The sequence below is a fragment of the Clupea harengus genome, chromosome 8, assembly GCF_900700415.2.
Source record: "Clupea harengus chromosome 8, Ch_v2.0.2, whole genome shotgun sequence".
Lineage (NCBI taxonomy): Eukaryota > Metazoa > Chordata > Actinopteri > Clupeiformes > Clupeidae > Clupea > Clupea harengus.
The window spans coordinates 21540735-21560126 of record NC_045159.1 but is presented as its reverse complement, the minus strand read 5'-3'; the positions used below and the strand labels follow the sequence as shown (position 1 = coordinate 21560126).

The window sequence follows — 19392 nt, the reverse complement described above, 5'->3', positions numbered from 1 at the left end:
TTGAAGAGCCTTGAAGACTTGTTTTCTGATCTGCAGATATTTACAATGATAAGCTCCATGCCCGAGAGGTGTAAAGAGGGGTTCTTATATGACTTAGTTGATGGTGATATTTTTAGGAACCACCCACTCTTTTCCATCAGACCCTCTGCATTGCAGTTTATTTTATACACAGATGAGATTGAACTGTGCAACCCACTAGGATCACATGCAGGAAAGAACAAACTACTGATGGTTTATTACACCTTAGGCAATATAGATCCTAAATATAGGTCAAAACTATCAGCAATTAGATTGCTGGCCATTGCAAAATCCAGTGACCTGTCTAGGTATACTGTGGATGTGATTTTAGATAGAATTAAAAAAGATTTAGATGTGTTATACCAGGGTGTTAAAATTCAAACTGCAGTTGGTGAAAGGACCATCTATGGTGCTGTGATTTCACTTTGTGGGGATACACTGGCTCAACATGAGTTTGCAGGTTTCAAAGAGGGTGTGGGTTTTGCCCTTTGCAAATGCCGGCATTGTGACTGTACAGCTGAAGACATGCAAACAAATTTTGATGAGAAATATTTCAACAAAAGAACAGTCGAGGGACATTTGAGGCAGTGTAGTGATATTGAGAAGGCCAGTACAGATTTAGTAAGGAACCATTTAAAAACAACCTATGGGATCAATAGAAGAAGTTCATTAGTTGATTTCCCCGGCTTCAATCTCATCGAGCAGACACCACAAGATATTATGCACATTATTCTTGAAGGGATTGCCCCGATGGAGATCAAATGTGTGCTAAACCATCTCATTCTTAGTGGGCAGATAGATCTGGATACATTCAATTCTGCTATGTATTGTTTCCCATACTCACCTCTTGATTTAAGAGACAGGCCATGTCCCATCACAGCATCTACATTGTCCTCAAATGACAACAGACTAAAACAATCATCAGGACAAATGCTTGTCCTTTTGAAAATATTGCCATTTTTGTTAAATAATGTCAAAGACAGTGAGTTTGTGCAGTTCATCATTGAATTGGTAGAGATTACACAGATTCTCCTTGCCCCAGTCATTTCGCTTCATACAATTGCACAGCTCAAAGAACTGATTGAGCAGCACTTGAAAACATTTAAACAGCTCTTCCCAGAAAAGAACATCATACCAAAGCAGCATTATCTGCTTCATATGCCCTCACAAATCGCTGCTTTGGGGCCTATGGTAAGGCATATGTGCATGCGCTTCGAATCCAAACATCGTTTTTTTAAACGATGGGCTGCTAAATTAAACTTTAAAAACATCTGTAAAACATTAATTCAGCACAACCAAAGATTTGAATGCTCTCAAAATGTCAGTGGAAACCAGCATCCTATATTCACAAAAGACAGAGAACTTGGCCCGGTGTCAGAGGCTTCCAACATAGAGTACATCCGCTCAAAACTGAGGGATTCTTTTGGGATAGATGTACAGACTGCTGTGTCATTAAAATGGCTCACTCTAAACAGCAATAAGTATATGTCTCATAAATCACTCATCATTTCTGGCTTTGATGGCCAAATACCAAGATTTAGCCTCATTAGAGACATATGGAAAATTAAGAAGAAATTCTTTTTTGAAATTCAGCCATATGAAACAGTGGCCTTCAGGAAGGATTTGCGCTGTTATGAGGTGGTAATACCTAATCTTGCACAGGCAAATGAGGTCATTGATGAAGACATGGTTGATTTCACAGCATACCATATAGTTCCATTTCAAGGTCACAAATATGTACCCCTCAAATACAACATAAATGATGTTTTGTTGTGCCGTCAGACTGTGAATATTCAGAGATAATCACAGATTTACCGGGTTATTTTGTGTGAATTATTTTCACAACAGGTTTTGTATAAAATTACATGTGGTTATTAAAAAAATGTAATCATATTGTTGACTGTTGTGTTGCTTTAAATGCATGTTTGTATCTCATGAACTGTTTAATAAATACAAATGAAAGATTGCAGTTTGAATAGTGACTTAATGTGAATAATGAATTAGTGATTAAAATTGATATAAAAGTGCTTAGAATGAGACACTAATGCCTTTAAGTGGTTGTTAAAACTCATATCTAGTTGAAAAGAACTTGAATTACGACCTTTAATGCAATACGAAAATAACAAGTGAATTTATGCTTGAAATGAGACGTTTTCAACTTGACACTATTGCTTAAAATAAGACTACCACACTTGAAATGGATTCTTTTAAGATAAAGTGCTCATATCTAGTGTTAAAGAACTCAAATTAAGTTCAAATGTGCTTATCAAGGCAGCGCAAGTAATATTTGCTTGAAATAGGTCAAAATAACCTTATCAAGACAACACTAGGTAAGTCCAATTTTGCTAAAAACAAGACCAACTAGATTTTTTCATCTTAATATAAGAATAATAACCCTAGGTTAGAAAAGCAGTTTTTGCAGTGCGTAGGCCATAGAGTCTGTATCACCGTCCAAACAACAAAAACCTCGAGCAGTTTTGCGCTCTAGTCCGACATCCAAAACACGGGAAAAAATCCAACAAAACTCCGACGCAATCTGGATGTCCAAACAAAAAGGTATATCCATACGAATCAATCCGAACAGTAGCGAGATAATGCTTCTCTCAGAACTGCAACCAGCATCAAAAAGAGTGAGGAAAAGGATCGATCTCACCTCTTCAAAAGTGTTAATTCAACTGGTTTCCCTATCCCGACGGTATTCCTAACCCCGGGAGATGAGTAGGGCTTATTCCAATATCTTCTCCAATCGGCGATGCAGTCCGTTTATCTGGAGTCCTCGAGGATATCAGGTAGCTTTCGTCACTGGCAACATCTGCCTCCATTCATTTTTTCCTTCCAGTTTCCGCGTCTCCGTTTAAACACCAAGCAGGTGATTCCAAACCGAGCGCAGCCATAGGACAGACAGAAAAGGTGTGTGCGTCAGTGAGTGAGAATGTGAGTGACCCTATCCTCTTCCTAGGCTCTGGAATCGGTGACATACGTCAAAATATTCTACTGCCTATGAAAATATCACCCTAGTCCCTGGCCAGGCTTTCAATTTTATACTTTGAGGTAAAACACCCTCAGGTGACCTTTAAATTATCTATTAGCCAATTTTCTTATGTGGCTGATGTCACAACTTGGTCGTTTATGCTATCGGCTAAGATAAATTCAGCCATAATATCGGCTAAATATCTCTGATATGAAAATGATGACATTACTATTATTTATTCCTTATGTAAGTACATTGTATAAAAAAAATATGATACCAAACGGGGGCCATTCTGTTTAGCCCTTAGTTTTTGTATTATCCAGTGTCATCCTCTTCTGCAGCGTATCATTACACCAGCACCAACCTGTGCCACACGCAGGGGCAGATTGTTTTCTCTGGTGGCTCAGATTGGTGCTCAGTGGCGTGCCAGACAGACCCTGCCTGTCACTTGATCTCACCCCCCCATTTCTCCCCTGTCTCCGCTTACCCTGTATAGCAAATCTACTTGTGAGCCATTCAGGGCCATGAAATATTGAACAGCCAAAGTTTCTGTTTCACAGAGGGCAGAGACAGAGAGGAGGAGAGAGATAGAGTAGAGGAGAGGAGAGAGAAAAAGAGGAAGAGGGGAAAGAGAGAGAGAGTGAGAGAGAGATAGAGGAGGAGGAGAGATAGAGGGGGTGGAGAGAGAGATGGGTAGGAAGAGGAGATAGAGCGAGGGAGATAGAAGGAGAGCAAGACAGAGAGAGAGAAGAGGAGGAGGAGAGAGAGAGAGGTAGGAAGAGGAGAGAGAGAGAGAGAGAGAGAACGAGGAGGAGGAGAGGGGGTGGAAAACAACAGGCCATAAGGAGGTGGTGGCGCTAGGTGATGGAAGCGAGTGCAGGGGCGGTAGATGGAGGGATCAGGGGAGGAGGATGACTCCACTGGAGCTGACTGGTGAGTATCAAAGAGAACACAGAACCCACAGACGGCCGGGTGTGGAGGATTGATTACGGGCTGAATCTGTGGCTGCGTTTGAATGCCTGTGAGACACCGGAATGTTTGTCGTGTGCAGTCGTGGCAACCTCTATTGTGATGATGACTGGGGCTGTGTGCTGTACTCTGTGACGCATTAATAGGTAACCTTACAGCAAAGGGGTGAATTAGAAGTGATGCCACAGAGAATAGGCTAGAATGCCCGTCATCAAAGTTAATGGGTGTTGCATTGTTATCGCTCCTCTGAATGGTCCCTAGCTAATGTTTTGGAAGCAGCGCTGCGACACCTTTTGTTGTGTGGATATTTGTCTGATGATTTGTTGTTGTTTTTGTCGTACACGCACACGTCTGTCACATGGTGAACTGGTGACGAACCCCTCAGGGCCACGATGTCAGCAGTTTCCTCCCGACAGTCTACCATTACTGAGCCCATTGATGACACCCTCTCAACAGGTCAGAGCCACAGGTGCTCACAGATCTCCCCAGTGCTGTGAAGCAGTCAGCTCGATAAAGCCACCAGTAATGTCGCTACCTATCTAGTGACTTACTTAACTAGTTAACTTACTTACTAGTTAAATTAGTTAAAAAGATAACTACCACACCATACATTTAAGCATAATATCAGTATCACACAAGTGTGCTAAAGCATAGCAGAAGCGTCATTCCCGAACACATGTATGTATCGCGAGTATGTGTGGAACATGGCATACTGTTATGATGGGGGCTTTAATCCAAGTAATATAAAAGACAGATAGAAAGACATGTAGGTGTCAAGAAGCTATGTTTGGACGCGGACACATAAAACATAACTGGAGATGTACCCATAAAATGTAGCATTTCAAATCTAAATTTTAAATAGGATATGCACTGAAATAACTGAATAATTTTCTAGTGTCTAGTTTTTTGCATCAAAATGCATGACTAAATGCACTGCATGAAAGAAAAGCCTTAGACATAGATTAATCCAATTCAATTAAATTCTTACATTCATACATTTTATTTATATAGCGCCAAAACAATAAGATTGTCTCAAGGCGCAAACCAGATTAAACAGGTATCCTTACATTTGAAGGAATTAGAAAGATTTGTTCATTGTGCAAATTAAGGGGTTATACTAAAAGCATTGGCTACCATATACAAACTAGAGAAGAAGAGAGTCTATTTCTAAACTACGGACTTCTTAATAATCATTGACATGCTTAAAGGTTCCAAGGAACATGTAAATTAATAAAAAGTCTGTTTTAATGAATTTACATGACGAACTTATAGTCCTCATTAGATGAACCAACAGATTCATGCCAACATTATTATTTAATTCCAGGTCCATTATTGATGGGTCTCGGTCTGTGTTTTATGCTGCCTTGTGCGACCTTAATTTAATACCTGTCTGCACCGTCATCTTTTAGCTTCACATTATTTATGTAGTGGGGAGGCCTTCATGCAGGGTGGGTAGGCCTTCAAAACATTGCAAAATACAGCCCTAGAAAAGATGAAGTATTTTATCAACACTATGACCATCACACTCGTCAGCCGACGTATTCGCAGTAAAGATAATAACATAGATGTATTGATAAAGTGAAGTCAAATTAAATTGCAAGGCAGCTTGTCATCACTGTTGATTGATCACATCTTTATCAGTTAATTCTGAATGACCACAAATGCATTATAATTCCATTCTATTTTTAAAGACAGGCACAGTCTGACTTTATTAATGACCTTATAATATACACAAATAAATAGTGAATAACTTGAATGGTGTGTGTCAATTTTGATATGCATATGGCGTCAGTTTAGTGCCAAAACTCACACATGCGAGGAAACGTCTATTCGAGTGAATTTCAGGTTTTCGCAAGCGTAAATTTCTTCTGCGCACTCAATTTTAGCAGCCGCGAGAGGAAATTCAACAACTGCGAGCGCAGAGACTGACATACTCTCTCGCGAAAACTTGGTCTGCTCGCTCGAATTTATCATACGCTCTCGCGAAAACTTTATCTGCTCGCTCGAAAGTATGACTTTTGGCAGTGTGTGGGCGGTTTTGGCAGTGTGTGGGCGGGAACCAAAGGACAACGGGCTCTTTTCTGATTGGTCTTGCTTTGACAGCAGGAGAGTCATATTCACGACAACCGTTTACCAAACTCCGTTAAGTAGCTACATATGTCTTTGTATGGTGAAGACTGATATTTAACGACGAACCGAAGTAACGGTACCCATTAAACACGTTTTGAATAAATACTAGTAGTAGCATTTGACCCACGATCACTTTATTTATTCCTGGAAAAAGAGTCAGTTCTTGTGACATAGTCGCTGTTATACCAGTAGGTAACATATCTAGCTACTAGCTAGCTTTAGATTCCTGCACTAGCAAGAAGCCTTTGCTTGCTAACTGTTGAAGCTAGCTCTTGCTGCTGAGTTTTCAAAGTTGACTTCAATGTTTTTTTTTTTTTTAAAAAGATTTATTTTTGGGCTTTTTGTGCCTTTAATCAATAGTGCAGTGAAGAGTGGGACAGGAAATGAGAGGGAGAAGAGCTGGGGAGTGGACAGGAGAAATTACATCGGGCCGGATTCGAACCCATGTCCTCCATGGGCGTCAAGCCCGAATGTGGTCGGGGCTACTGCTTGCGCCACAGTGCCCCCCGACTTCAATGTTTTAATGTAATTTATTCCATGGTTCGGGTGTTTTCACTGCTTTTAACACTGCTAGCTACAACAGGTAGCAGGCAAAGGTTTCTTGCTAGCGCAGGAATCTTCTGAGGCAGTCAGCGGAGCTCTAGAATCTTAGATCAGTAGTAGACTAGCTAGCAGCTAAACAATACAATTTAATAACATGAGAGGACAAGTCACGTTCGCAATTGCAAGTTCTAACTGTAAGAATGATGAACAAATTCAATAAAATGAACTTTGTGACTGAAATTACTGTTGTTTACTGTGTAGTGCTCAACACTTAATACTAGCAGCAAGCTTAAAGATAGCTAGTAGCTAACTATGTTACCTACTGGCAGATAACATTGACTGTCACGAGAACTGACTCTTTTTCCTGGAATAAATAAAGTGATCGTGGGTCAAATGCCACAATCACCACTAGTATTTAATCAAAACAGCTTTAATGGGTGCCGTTACTTCGGTTCGTCATTAAATATCAGTTTTCATATGTAGCTAAACAGTTGTCGGCTTTGACAGTCTCGTCACTCACTTCAACCAAACTCCGGTAAATAGCTGCATATATGTATGGTGGGCTTAAATATCAGTTTTCACCATACATATATGCAGCTACTTAACAGAGTTTGGTTGAAGTGAGTGAGCTTCTTGCTAGCGCAGGAATCTTCTGAGGCAGTCAGCGGAGCTCTAGAATCTTAGATCAGTATCTAGTAGACTAGCTAGCAGCTAAACAATACAATTTAATAACATGAGGGGACAAGTCACGTTCTAGCTAGCAGTGTTAAAAGCAGTGAAAACACCCGGACCATGGAATAAATTACATTAAAACATTGAAGTCAACTTTGAAAACTCAGCAGCAAGAGCTAGCTTCAACAGTTAGCAAGCAAAGGCTTCTCCTTTGGTCCGTTCTCCTTTGGTCCCCGCCACACACTGCCAAAACCGCCCACACACTGCAAAAAGTCATACTTTCGAGCGAGCAGATAAAGTTTTCGCGAGAGCGTATGATAAATTCGAGCGAGCAGACCAAGTTTTCGCGAGAGAGTATGTCAGACTCTGCGTTCGCAGTTGTTGAATTTCCTCTTGCGGCTGCTAAAATTGAGTGCGCAGAAGAAATTCACGCTTGCGAAAACCTGAAATTCACTCGAATAGACGTTTCCTCGCATGTGTGAGTTTTGGCACTAAACTGACGCCATATATGCAAGGCACATACTCTAGCAGTGAAACCCAGAATTAGTCACAGGGAAAATCAAACAGCAAATTATTTTGCCTAGTTAATTGTTGTTTATTTGTTATTTCTGTCCCCTTCATTCCCCTTTTCTGTGTGTATAGAGGATGACTGTGGCCTTGTGTCCCAGAATGATCTGGAAGATGCCGCAAACTGCATGACTGATCAGAATGAAGACAACACTGCAAACCGGAGTCTACCACAACACCCTACGATATTCACCTTTTCTAAGAGTAACTAAGTGTGTGTGTGTGTGTGTGTGTTTGTGAGAGAGAGAGTCTACCACAACACCCTACGATATCCACCTTTTCTAAGAGTAACTAAATAGCCTCTCTCTCTCTCTCTCTCTCTGTGTGTGTGTGTGTGTGTGTGAGAGCAGTGACGTGCGGTGAGGTTCGTGGCTGGTGAGGCACTGATTCTTTCACAGTCAAATTTACAAATACATAAACCCAATAGAGTATCTAAGATCACCATTCAATTGTCAGCTTTCACATTGACTACTGGTTGTTTTTCATATCAGCATTCTTTACACACACATAGGTAAGGTGCATACAGTAGGCAGCTGCTAGCTTGTGATGAACTCATGTGTAAATATTATGCACTCATGAATATGAACTCGTGAATATGAACTCTTTCTTACGAAGTTGCACAAGCACCCTGAGGGTTTCTACCTTTTCCCATTATAATTTTAATAGTTAAATCGAGGAGACTATAACATCCGCTAGATAACCAGCTATCATTTCATGCAAATTGAACTCTTCCGATTAACTCGTAAGGTTATTAAGTGCCCTTAGCTAGCAACCAGGAAACACAATTTACCTACAATTTAAGTTTAATTTCCAAAATTAGCTCACCAATAAAAAGCAGTCTTGGGTTCAAAGTGATCACAACCACTTGTGTGATGTTAAATGGCTTCACATAGACAGGTTTTAATAAACAGGTTTTAATCGAAAATGACTCGCTAGTTAACCAAGCTGACACAACCTATACACTCGACTGCCCCTTTGAAGTTAAGTTAACGTTGGCTAATATATTCTAATAACTAGTTAACATTAGCTAATTATCATTGACAGTTACTAGCTAATTTACCTTGGTATAAATGGCAGGGTTGTCTTGTGCGCTTTCAGGTGCCTCTTGTTGTGTTCTTCCCACCTATTTTGAAGCCACAAAGTTTCTCTCCGGTTATTGCGGTGCATTGTGTTTTATTTTCTGTCAAGTTATAATTAAAGACTGTCCAGATATCTATTCTTATTTTTCATCCAGTACAGAGTGCTTGAACTTCAGCCATCATAACGTTCAGCCATAGGGCGTCACTTGCATGTCTGGCCATCTCAGGGAGTGGAGGAGGGATAGATACAGGACCGGGCAACATTTAACCAATGATGTGCATACAAGTTTAGAAATTTTTTTTTTTTTTACTTAGTCAACCACCAACATTTTCGTCTCGTCTCGTCAACGAAAGTTAAAATAGATTTAGTCATAGTTTTTATTTATAAAGATCCGTTTTCGTCACGTCTTAGTCTCGTCTTAGTCACGGGAAAAAGGTCGTTAACGAATATTTTTCGTCATAGTTTTCGTCAACGAAATTAACACTGGTGTGTATGTGTGTGAGAGAGAGAGTCTACCACAACACCCTACGATATTCACCTTTTCTAAGAGTAACTTAACAGCCTCTCTCTCTCTCTCTTTGTGTGTGTGTGTGTGTGTGTGAGAGAGAGAGTCTACCACAACACCCTACAATATTGACCTTTTCTAAGAGTAACTAAACAGCCTCTCTCTGTGTGTGTGTGTGTGTGTGTGAGAGAGAGAGAGATAGCCTACCACAACACCCTACGATATTGACCTTTTCTAAGAGTAACTAAACAGCCTCTCTCTCTCTCTCTCTCTCTCTCTCTCTCTGTGTGTGTGTGTGTGTGTGTGTGTGTGTGAGAGAGAGAGTCTACCACAACACCCTACGATATTGACCTTTTCTAAGAGTAACTAAACAGCCTCTCTCTCTCTCTCTCTCTCTCTCCTCTCTCTCTCTCTCTCTCTCTCTCTCTCTCTGTGTGTGTGTGTGTGTGTGTGTGTGTGTGTGAGAGAGAGAGATAGCCTACCACAACACCCTACGATATTGACCTTTTCTAAGAGTAACTAAACAGCCTCTCTCTCTCTCTCTCTCTCTCTCTCTCTCTCTCTCTCTCTCTCTCTCTCTCTCTCTCTTCTCTCTCTCTCTCCTCTCCTGTGTGTGTGTGTGTGTGTGTGTGTGTGTGTGTGTGTGAGAGAGAGAGTCTACCACAACACCCTACAATATTCACCTTTTCTAAGAGTAACCAAACAGCCTCTCTGTGTGTGTGTGTGTGTGTGTGTGTGTGTGTGTGTGTTTGTGAGAGAGAGAGTCTACCACAACACCCTACGATATTCACCTTTTCTAAGAGTAACTAAACAGCCTCTCTCTCTCTCTCTCTGTGTGTGTGTGTGTGTGTGTGTGTGTGTGTGTGTGTGTGTGTGTGTGTGTGTGTGGTGTGTGTGAGAGAGAGAGTCTACCACAACAGTCTATGATATTCACCTTTTCTAAGAGTAACAGCCTGACATTCATGCTCAGCTCCCAGTCTCTATGTGTGTGTATGTGGTGCATATGCCTCGCTCTTTCTTTCTCTCTCTCCATCTCTCTCTCTTTTTCTCTCTCTCTGTGTGTGTGTGTGTGATTCAATTCAATCAGCTGAATGTTTAGCTTGGTGACTTGAGTCACAAGTTTTCACACTGGTCTTTATGTCTGATGCCAAGACCGATGCCAGAAGTCGAGTCCCAGGAAAACAACACTATTAATTTGCTGATGTGTATTTATTTCCTCCAGAGGACGTTACGGAGCCCTGCTGGTATTGCATGATGTCTCTGCTTCGTGAGGACCTGAGTCTGAGTCAGCCTCTGGTGGGGGGTTCACTGTTGTCGTTGTGTTCTCTGCTCTTTACTGCCTTATGTGTGCTATTAGTTTAAACAAGTTTGGGGGAAAAGCGCCAGACTAGAACAAACAGATGACACTGACCATTTTTAAATGTGACTATTTATTGGCAAAGTGTAATTTGCCTGCGACATTTTGTATGTGATTTAAGGCAGATGTGTTCCTCAACAAAGCACAGCAACATACTGCAAGACAACACTCCAACTGTTGACCAGAGGGGCGTCCTTCTGTATTTGTTTCAGCTGCAATTGAGGGGTGATGTCTGCTCGCCGCCCCCTGGTGGCAGAAGTCCAAGCTACCAGACGGACCCCAGGCCCCACTTTGGAATTCCAAACTCGTCTCGCTCCACGCCCTTCCCTCTGTGGGGCAGCAGAGGGCCTCGTGAGTTCAGGAAGGAGGAGAGGAGGAGGAGGAAGAGGAGGAGGAGGTATGCATGTGTCCTCACTGCAACCTGGCCCTTCCTCCAGACACACTCCGCTGGCACCGAGGTATACACACATGGAGATCTCCTCTATGAACACACACATCCACACACACATACATAAACGAACATGCATTACACATACACATACATTCACACACACACGCAAGAATTATGCACCTACATTTGCACAGATACATGCACTCACAACACAGCTGCATACACATAATCACACACACACAGACATTCTCTCTCTCTCTCTCTCTCTCTCTCTCTCCTCTCTCTCTCTCTCTCACACACACACACACCCACACACACACACACACACACACAACACACACATACACACAAAAATGGAATCCTAGACAAGATCCCTAATATCGTTCCTCTAAACATAACATAGTTATGAAATCTTGAGTACTTTTTATTTCTGTCCTTTTCCTCTCAGGCAAAATGTGTATTATTCGAAGGCCTGACAAACACAACAGCAACAACAAGTGATTGATCTCTTACACTATTTATCCTTTGGAAGATCTTTTAGCCATGATAACGAATCCCCAAAGAGACCACAGTGGTGCATAGCATTGCATGGTGGAAGTCCTTCATGTCAATAGGATGCCACAGCAAGCACTGTACAGACTACTGACATTCATAAAGTTTTGAAACATCATTCATCCTACCTTGTGAGAAAGATATTCATTTTTCATGTATTTAACACAGGTATCCAGGGACTCTTTTAAAATCTGTCAGCTTGGATTTCCGTAATCATTACAGTAATGTGCATGTTGTCAAAGCCGACTTATAATCGAACTCATGTATTGCCACTTCAACCTCATCAGGATTTAGATCGCAAACAAACCTTGAATGCTTTCTGATACTTCTGTTTATTATTTATATTTGGTTTCAGTGGATCAGCTCAGTAAAAGGCATCATTGCTCTTTTAACTGTAATTTCCATTTTTCCAGTTTTACAGAATAAAACTAATAAATTAACTGTAAAACAGTTCATATAAAATAAAACTACACACTATATCTCTACAAAATTAAATGTATTTTTATAATAAAATGTATTTTCTTGAAATAAAATGTAATGTTGTGAAGAAAAACATGTTGCTGGTTGTAATTTCAGGTTGAGTAAGTGCTTTAAGAATAGAATGTAATAGAAAGCCATTTTTCAAGATATCATTGGAAGGTTGTGTGAATAAAATCCTATTGTTTCTCTCGCATTAATCCTCACAGGATTGTCATTTTTTGTCTTTGGCTTAAAATGAATATTAGGCCTACATCTCCCTCATTGAGATATTGTACATTGATGCTATTTAAGAAACTTATCATTGAATAGCCAAAAATTCAGCTCGTATCATGATTACTATTTTACAATAAGGACAGTGACGGTGTGTATGTGTGTGTGTGTGTGTGTTCCCAACAAACTCATATAGGCTGTACATATTAACTTCAGCAGGGGAGTTTTGAACATTCTAAGAAAATAATGTGTTTATCAATAATGTAAGATTCTAAAATGTCCTGTTACATTTGATGATAATAATAATAATAATAATAATAAACTTTATTTATATAGCACCTTTCATGCAAAAGAATGCAGCGCAAAGTGCTTAACAGCAAATACATTACGTGCACAAAGAAATTACATGCACAGTGATCCACATAAAAATAGACATCAAATAAACATCAAAACTAGGATATAGTGCAACATTTTTGATAATAATAATGATAATAATAATTATTAAAATGATCATAAAAACAGTGAACAGTGACATAAAATGCATAACATAAGATAGAAAATAAAACTCTGCAGAGATATATTTCATCTAACCCCTTAATATCATGTTATATCATGATGAAGATCAAAGTAAGTAAGTAAAATTATATAATTAAATTAATTTAAAGGTTTTATATATATATATATATATATATATATATATATATATAGTGCAAAGTCGTAGCTAGTTAGAGGCTAAGGTGAAGAGGTACGTTTTTAGTTTTCTTTTAAAGATGTTAAGCGAGCTGGCTTCCCTGATGTCTATAGGCAGTATGTTCCATAGCTTTGGGGCGTAATTGACAAGGGCTGCGTCCCCGATTTTCTTACGGCTGTTGCTGGGAACCTCCAATAAACCAGCATTCGATGATCGCAGATGGATGATTGATGTACCCCAGATATTCTTCAGAACGTTAATTCATCTGACACCAGTGTGACAGTACCTGCTGAAGGGTTAATACACTTTATTCTATATGTATGATATATTTTAAAACACTTTATTTATCAGGGTTAATGCACTTTATTCTAGTCATTTCACACTTCTTAAAATATGCTCAGACACCATTACTGGTGTATCTGTCATTATCTAACCTGCCAAAGTCCTGCCAAACTTTATTTGCTATTTTCCAAGACATTCCATGATACAAATACAGCAAAGGAAAGTATAAGGAATATATCGCCATCCAGTGGTGAATCTAAAATATTACTGACTGCTTTCAAACTGTTGTTCAAAATAAAAATATGATAAAAGAACATGGTAAATGTATTTATGCCATTCAATTATGTTGTCACACCAATCCCTCATCTCACCAAGTCATCATAAGATGATAATTAGCAGCAAAAAAATACATTAAAGAAAAACAGGCAGGCAATTATGCCAAATTTGAATAAGTGGGAAAATTGTATGTGCAAAACAGCCAGGTTTTTAACGAAAGTAATGTTCACTGATTGAACTGCGTGTTTGATCTGGTCCTTTCCCACACCTGGACAGAAGACGTGAAATGCCCATTAAGAGAATGCACGGTGCATCCATCATTGCCAAACAGGATCTCATACATGAGTACTAGGGGAAAAGAAGAGAAAGAACAGGCTTATGCATAATAGAATGTCATGACTCAACAATGGCATGTTATAAGAGTGTTCTAATCAGTCAAAAGAAGCAAGGAATCTGTGGGTCTTGCACCCCAGAGGACAGTTATGTCCTAATCAGTTTCACATTATGTGTTTATACAAAATGCACTCAAACTCAGTCAAGGGGCTCAACATCAATTTTGGCTGATCTCTGACCACAACAGGGAACTATGGTACTGTTATAACAAGAATATACTCACCTCAAACCTAATGCAGGCACAACCATTTCAAATTAAAGATATGATCTTCATCCTGGAAGGAGGAACTGAACGTGACCTGGCGAGGATGAGTCTAAGTACAACCGAGTGAAGACTTCTCTCCAGAGCAAGAAGAGGACGGCACATGGGAGGAAAGTGGAGAAACTCCAGACAGCAGCGCTGAGAGATGTGAGCCAACTGCTGACGTCAGTGAGGCCGATGACTCACCATCGTGTCAATGGGACCTGCTCCCTGATGTGTGTCTGCAGCATGTGCTCCTCTGGCTGGGCAATCTGGACCGCGCCCGGGCCTCCCTCGTCTGCCGCCGCTGCACGTGCCGCGCGCTCCCCGGCGCTCTGGCGCTCCCGTCGGTTCTGCTTCACCGGCCGTGCTTTCCAAAAGCCAGCGCCCCGAGCAGGAGCAGGCCGTCAGCTACGTGCGCTCACTGGGCGCCTTCCTGGAGGAGCTGGGGTGCGGGTGGTCCCTGCCGTACGCGCGAAAGGTGACGGTGGCCCGGAAGCTCCAGTTGGCCCTCAGGACTCTCTTCCTGGAGCTGTGGCAGCACCGGGGCGCGCCTGCGCTCTCTCAGCGTCAGGAACCTGGAGCCTGCAGAAGGACACGTGGACGAGGGGGACGTGCAGCGGCGTAGCCCACTGGCTGACATACTTCCTGGGTCACATGTCCATCTTACCTGCTCCACCTGAGCCTCTGGGGGTGCCGGATGTCTCTGCCACACGGGCTGAAGGTCATGGAGGCCGTCGCCCGGGCGCAGCAGCACCTCGCCTGCGCTGCTAGGCACTCCAGTGGGATCCTCTCTCTGGATCTGGAGGGGTTCTTCGCGTCGTCCGTGCCCGTGTACAGCCACCAGCCATTCTCTGGTCTCATTGGTCACTTCCATTGGCTGGAGAGTTTGTCCCTCAGCTACAGCTGTGTGTCCGATGAGCTCCTGGAGGCCTTGGGCTCCTCGACCAGGCCCGGGCGACAAGCAAAAGGTCATGGCTGCAGTGGCGCAGGTGGAAACCTCAAACGTCTGCGGATGAAATGTCATCACGAGGAGCCTCACTCTCAGGTGGTGTGTGGGTTGGCCTGGTCCCTCTCTGGTCCGGCACTGCCCGGAGCTGAGTGTGGAGTTAGACGTGGAAGGGATCACCAATACAGACAGACTGCGGAGGATCCTTCTCCCTGAGATCCCTCTGTGCCGCCTTCACCATGTCAGAGTGCAACTTCAGCGAGCAGGAGGTCAGCGCCAGACCCCTTTTCAGAGACATCTTGCCACACTACTGGAACCAGCTACAGGTATGACCTTGAGACATCTTGCCACACTACTGGAGCCAGCTACAGGTATGACCCACTACTGGAGCCAGCTACAGGTATGACCCACTACTGGAGCCAGCTACAGGTATGACCCACTACTGGAGCCAGCTACAGGTATGACCCACTACTGGAGCCAGCTACAGGTATGACCCACTACTGGAGCCAGCTACAGGTATGAAATTGAGACATCTTGCATCTTACTACATTACTGGAGCCAGCTACAGGTATGACCTTGGAAAACTATGTACTATATGTTTAAAAAAAACATGGCTGTCATGTAAATAGTAAATAGAGTAAGAGGACCAAGGGTAGTAATGACGTGCAGAACCAGACAAAACATGCTGTTCTTTCAATGTCCTAAATTTGGGGATCAGCTTCAACATCTTTTCATTGTATGATAATATAATATAATATAATATAATATAACATAATATAATATAATATAATATAATATAATATAATATAACAATTTTTTCTCAGCAGAAGCCACGAAATTAAAAAAACGAAATCACTTAAAAAGAGAGATTTGGGAGGAATGTCTGTTATCATTTTGGCAAGTGGGATAATGTATAATCCAGCAGTCAGTATAGGAAAATAAATCCGACAGGACGAACAGGACCCTAAGATGCACTTATTGATCACACAAATGTTTATTTTAAACATAAACATATATTGCTCATTGCATTTGGAATGTTTTGGAATACTTCATGTGGGTTGGTTCTTTTTTCAAATGGGAACCTTATACAACCTTTGTACAAATTAGCTTATTACAGCACCCCAAAGTGGTCAAATGAGGCAACATTTTTGCACCACCTTAGGAAAGTGACCCAAGTTCACATACCAAGTTTCACATCATCAAAGAGGTGCTGAGAAGATCTTTCTTTCAGCATTGTCACAATGAGTGATTTACAGATAAATTACCTTAAAATATTTGCTGTATTATATTTCATACTTGATATATTTACCTTAAATACCTGCTGTCTCATATTTGATACATACATTTTTAAGAGAAAGTACAAAATATTAAGTAATTATAAGTTGCTTCAATACAGGACATAAATATAAATATCATTCTTAAAGTAAGTTTTTTAGAGTAAGATTTCCCTCAAAAATGTATGTGGCAAGTATGATACAACAGACATTATAGGGTTAAGTAAAATAAACATGCCATACATTTGGCCCCAAGAACTCTAACCTTAGATGTAATGGTTAAGCCATATTTCATCGTTCTGTGAAGACACAGTGAAGGTAGTTTTAAAGTAATGTGGAGTTACTTATCTTTCCCACATTTTGACTCGCATATATTTCAGTCCCTACCAATCTTTTGAATCAGTAAACCAAGGTTTTTTTTACTGAAACAGCACTGAATAGGAAAGATCCTGATAGGTTTCCAAAAAATGTAAAAAACTATACTTTGTGATTGTGTCGTCTGTACACTAAAAGGGTGTGAAGCAGTAACGCTATATTAGATAGATAGATAGATAGATAGATGGATACTTTATTAATCCAGAGGGAAATTTAGGTCATCCAGTAGCTTATACACTTAACTTAACTCACAAACATACATACACAAATCACAGTAGAAAAACAATACACATAGGGAGAACATGTTCACAGGGAGTGGGGTGTATACAGATATTATACAGATATTATACAGATATTACAGTGTGCATTGATTGTGTCAGTGTTGATGTCCACGAGGAAAGTAGTGCAAAGAGTGCAGAGAGATAGTGAAGATTACCGCCTAAGCATGTGCAGGATAGGGACTTGTATTATCAGAACATTTAAACATGTTCCAGGCTCCAAGCACAATGTGCAAACTGCCCCAAGTAGCAAACGATGGAATGATTTGGTAAATGTTCTGTAAGGATTTAAAGACAAAATTATTTTTTAAGATAGACTAGACTGTCTGAGGAAAACAGGTGGTGTAACATGTTCTAGCAACATCTTATGGACGATTAGTTTGAAATTGGGAAAATAGCTTCCAAGTGCCATTAATAATGAGGCTACATAAACGATTTTGTTGAGCCAGCCAAATGGAACTTTAAGAGATGTGAGCAAATGTAGTCAAGTATAAGCATAACAAATTTCCAAATTTCGGTTTACCGTAAGTTGTTTTTGAGAAAATTAAATGTGTCAGTTGCAGCGCCCCCTATGGAGCAAATGTAACAAAATGTGGCATGCATCCAAAGAATGTGGCCAAGCATAAGCATAAGCATAACATACCAAATGTCCAAACTTCAGCTTAAGCCGTTCTTAAGATTCATGAGCCTGATATAAACCTTATATTCTGTGTCCGTCATGTGGGGCCACACAGAAATCAATGGAAAATAGATTGATAAATAAATGAATACATTAAAGAAATACATTACAAGAGAAAACATCTTTGACGAACACTATATGGCCGCCCTGCAGAGCAGTGGTAGTCATAATATTTTGAATATATTTGGAATAATATATTTGGAATCCCTAAAGTCTTCTGGTGTTGAAAAACATCATAGTGTTTTAATGTTTTATTAATGCAATAGCAGCAGCTACATTCCTGTGCAGTGAACTATGAGGTATCAGTAGATGACTTCTTAAAATAGGGACTGAATTCATTCTTAATACATTAGCAATGCCTAATACCAGCTGCTCTAAATGTTAAATAATGTCAACCCATTATGTTTGAGAGCAGGTCTTGTCTGTGGAAATCGACAACTGTTATGAGTCCGTGGATGGAGAGCTACTTGAGCTGGTGATGACGTGCTGGCAGTTACACTCCCTGATGATCAATGCTTACCTGGACATCGACTTTGTGGAACAGGTGCTTGAATACTGCCAGGAGACCAGATGTCCTCTAAGGACCTTTGAAGTAAGACAATCAGCCTCGTCATGGATAGCTTGGAATTAAATCATTTTGTGTTAGCTTCAAACGAGTCGGCAGAGTTCTAATGATTCCAGATGTAATATGCAACAGTGTTTCTTTCTGTTCCATTTACATCTATTCAATGTAGCTTGCATTAGACTGAAGGAACACAGGCTACAGTCACATGATGTATTTAAAGTAGACTGACGCCCATGAGTTGGCTTTGAGCAGGTGAAGGCGTGCTACCTCAGTGAAGGAGACAGCCATGAGGAGGAGGAGGAGAATAAGCTGGGGGAGCTGCTGTCTGATTACTGTCCCTTCATACACCCAGAGCTCCAGCTTTCGGTTGAACTCTTCCCTATTAAATGATTTTACAGATGGATCGAACATCAGGGACGAATTCATTTATTTTCGTAAACCACCTGGGAGCCGTATTTTACACAGCCACAGACAGGAGTCATTCATCGAATGCAAACTGATTTACAAGTTCAAATGCACAGGCAGAATTTATAATAATATATATATAGCCTACATCTCACATGATCAGCTAGCCTTTGCATTCACAGTGTATTGGCCAAATGTCAACAAATTGAGGATGCCTCTCCAAGTTGAATGTATACCAGGTTTATTCAAAATAAGAATTACTCAATATAGGTCAACAAAGGCCTCACCCCTTCATTACAGACTTATAAAATGTCTGGTCTATAGGCACAGCTTCTGGTGTTTGGTGAAACAAAACTTTTCCTTGTCCACCCAAGAAATTCAAAACCCCCTTATGGAGACAAATTATCTGCAAAAATCAAGTGGTATATCAGACATAAATTGATTTAATCAGCACAGCTGTTTGTGCTTTGACCAATCGCATTTCAATTTGCTGACATCACTGCATCAGACCAGTGACCTAGTAGTCCCATTCCGCGGCA

The 19392-nt window shown here is 40.8% G+C and overlaps 1 protein-coding gene and 1 long non-coding RNA gene across 2 annotated transcripts; both read left to right on the top strand.

The window, feature by feature from the left end:
* Nucleotides 1-10677: 10677 nt before the first annotated feature.
* On the top strand, nt 10678-12288 carry LOC105890454. The gene is made up of 3 exons (XR_004164160.1): nt 10678-10751; nt 11025-11270; nt 11652-12288. It is a non-coding gene; the product is annotated as an uncharacterized LOC105890454 (long non-coding RNA).
* A 3228-nt stretch (nt 12289-15516) lies between these two features.
* On the top strand, nt 15517-18556 carry LOC122133111 (F-box only protein 39-like). Its single transcript, XM_042708541.1, has 2 exons — nt 15517-15603; nt 18299-18556. Exons 1-2 carry the CDS (start codon nt 15517-15519, stop codon nt 18512-18514), a joined length of 303 nt encoding a protein of 100 aa, XP_042564475.1. The 3' UTR covers nt 18515-18556.
* Nucleotides 18557-19392: the final 836 nt, after the last annotated feature.